Consider the following 1,132-nt stretch of genomic DNA (forward strand, 5'->3'; position numbering starts at 1 on the left):
CAACATGCTCGAGGGTTCTACAGGGCCATCACTAATAGCCTAACAGATAAGAAAATTATTGGCCTGAGCTCATTTCCCAAGCCATTGCTGCGGAGAAACGTGAAGATTATCAGCTTAGAGAAGGAAGGAATTACAAATAGGGTTTGAATAATGTATGCGTGCATATGTGTGTATGTATGCGTGTGTATGTGTGTGTATATGCGTATGTGTATGTGTATATGTGTATGTCTGTGTATGCATATATTCTCCAATTTAATATTAACTTGTACCAACCTCATCCTTGGATAACATATATCTATCGAGTAGCCGATCGCAATGGATAAGAAAACATTTGAACTGATGATCTTCCACCAGGACATCCTCATCTACTACACAAACTTCATCAAGAAAACAGAAAACTACGCTGAGTTGCAAGAGTAGCATCGCATCCAGAACTGCTTGGGCCTTTCTGCCAGCATCGGTGCCTTAGTCAAGCAAATACACCCCGATCGCAGCACTCAGTTTCGCAACTTCAAAACAAAGGAGTACCAGTACAATCTGCACGAGACCATCAACGGCCTCAAGCTCATTCTGATTACATCCGTGCTGACCAAGGCCGAAGACGACGAGGCAGAAAATACGCTGGCTAAAATTTATAATCTGTATTTGGAGTTAGTTTCAAGGAACTACCTCTATCAGCATGGCAGCATCATTGACATCGAGAAGTTCGACAACGAGGTCGTTGCACTGCTCAAGAAGAACCAGTGATATTATGTGGGTATGTAGAGTAATTGATTCCGAATTGGCCGACTGTACTATAAGTATATACTGATTTGTAGTCATCTAAATAATGGCTCATAACAACCAGCACCACAATACCAATGCTTTCCGCAACTGGTAGGCTTTCATTTCCTCAATCTATGCGCAAAGCTTGGCGAGTTCGTCAAGCAGTGAGGATATTGGCTATGGGTTCCCTCAGAAGCAGATGTTTGCTTATATGCAGAGTCAATAGCAGTGCACGCTGAACGAGTTGCTGCATTTGTTGTCCATAAAATACTTTCAGTACAAGGAGTAGCCTGCCAAGACTTTTAGAGAGCTGATCATCCTGCTGTCAATCTTAGTCATCAAGGGTTCGACCCAATCGATTATCTTT

The 1,132-nt window shown here is 42.4% G+C and overlaps 1 protein-coding gene across 1 annotated transcript; it reads left to right on the plus strand.

Moving 5' to 3' along the window:
* Window positions 1-315: 315 nt before the first annotated feature.
* LOC148298464 (trafficking protein particle complex subunit 1-like) lies at window positions 316-747 on the plus strand. The gene is made up of 2 exons (XM_088276856.1): window positions 316-416; window positions 495-747. Exons 1-2 carry the CDS (start codon window positions 316-318, stop codon window positions 745-747), a joined length of 354 nt encoding a protein of 117 aa, XP_088132982.1.
* The last annotated feature ends 385 nt before the right edge of the window (window positions 748-1,132 follow it).

This window comes from Brachycentrus maculatus, unplaced genomic scaffold, assembly GCF_059751285.1.
Source record: "Brachycentrus maculatus isolate JH-2025_06_01 unplaced genomic scaffold, ASM5975128v1 h1tg001997l, whole genome shotgun sequence".
Taxonomy (NCBI): domain Eukaryota; kingdom Metazoa; phylum Arthropoda; class Insecta; order Trichoptera; family Brachycentridae; genus Brachycentrus; species Brachycentrus maculatus.

What these genes read in the sequence shown, in the direction of transcription:
- LOC148298464 (XM_088276856.1), top strand. Translation starts at nt 316, where the DNA reads ATGGATAAGAAAACATTTGAACTGATGATCTTCCACCAGGACATCCTC. An exon ending in AACTACGCTGAGTTGCAAGA is followed by an intron (nt 417 to 494) that starts GTAGCATCGCAT and finishes CCCCGATCGCAG; the next exon opens with CACTCAGTTTCGCAACTTCA.